Genomic DNA, 1,239 nt, shown 5'->3' on the forward strand with positions numbered 1-1,239 from the left:
CCATAGCAGGAAAAATCCTTCACATTTTCCTTGTCTGTCCAATCCACTAAGCAGAGCTTTGGTACTACATCATAGAGTTCCAAGGATCTATAATTGCTGAAGTTTATCATTTATTGTTTTCTGTCTCCCATGCAGTCTGTATCCATGTACTAGTGTTGGAACTTTAATAGTGGCAACTATTTATTTATAACTGATACAAAATAGATGAATGTTTCAATGTTTTACTGTCCTTCAGTGCAGTCACCAGCATTGTGTACAACCCATTGCCAGCGATGTGGAAGTCATAGGGTACCTTTAGCAGTGCCTGTTGTGTTTATAGTTCAAATGGAGCAGTTTACTGCCTGAAGTGAATGCCACGAAGTGGTTCCTTCTTAGGAATCAAGTCGAAGTCACAAAGGCTTAAGTCCAAGGAGTATGGTGGATGGTACAGCACTTCCCAGCCCCATCGATCGAACAAATCAGCCACAGCTTGCGCTGCATGCGGCCGAGCACTGTCCTGCAAAATGATGGGTGGGTTCTGCAGAAAGTGTCGCGGCTTCTTTCTCAAAGCTGGTCGCAGGTGTTGTGCCGTGATAGGGGGCATGGACTGTACTCACCCCCTATCGGACGTCTGTGGATATCTCTTAACCTACATTGTGGAAAGCATGTTTCACTGGGAGGGTCACAAAAACTCAAGTTGTCCAAACAACAACAAAAATGAAATATATGTAATAAAATTGAAACACTTATACACCTCTACCATCAAAAAACACATTAAACCACCAAAATAATGTAACCCAAAAGTTCTACTAAGCCATCAGTGACCCGACCACAGACAAGTACTCACCCGCGCTAAACATGAAGCACAGGAAGAACAATGGCGCCATCCCAAGGTCTTCCGCAGGCACACTTTGGTTTTTCTCGTTCGTTTCTGGCAACTGTTAGAAACAGAGTGCCTGAAACGGCCTCTTTTCTCAATTCCAAGATTCAGCTTTTTTCCAATTGCGAAAGCTGCGCGTGCGAAATCCCTGAGGTTGGCATCTTGCCGGACATGCCTTGTCGCGCTAAGCGAAACCTGACCGGGTCTCTCCACTGATGCTTAAACAGTCTTTTCTAAAGACAATTCGATCGACTGCCAAGGAATGCGAAGAGTCAGCCACGGTTCTGTCTCCTCGCCTTCCGGCCAGCCGTCTAACATTTCAACCTAAGCACACAATCTTACAAAAATTATACCTAATAACTAATGAAATGGGCTCAACA

At 44.5% G+C, this 1,239-nt stretch overlaps 1 protein-coding gene across 1 annotated transcript in view; it reads left to right on the forward strand.

Annotated features, from left to right (window-relative positions):
• LOC111872964 overlaps positions 1–407 on the forward strand; it is a 5,131-nt gene extending 4,724 nt beyond the window's left edge. The window contains exon 3 of the mRNA XM_023867290.2: positions 320–407. Coding sequence (XP_023723058.1) covers positions 320–403 — 84 coding nt within the window. The 3' untranslated portion in view covers positions 404–407. The remainder of the gene's footprint in view (positions 1–319) is intronic.
• Positions 408–1,239: the final 832 nt, after the last annotated feature.

This window comes from Cryptotermes secundus, unplaced genomic scaffold, assembly GCF_002891405.2.
Source record: "Cryptotermes secundus unplaced genomic scaffold, Csec_1.0 scaffold1070, whole genome shotgun sequence".
Classification (NCBI taxonomy): Eukaryota; Metazoa; Arthropoda; class Insecta; order Blattodea; family Kalotermitidae; genus Cryptotermes; species Cryptotermes secundus.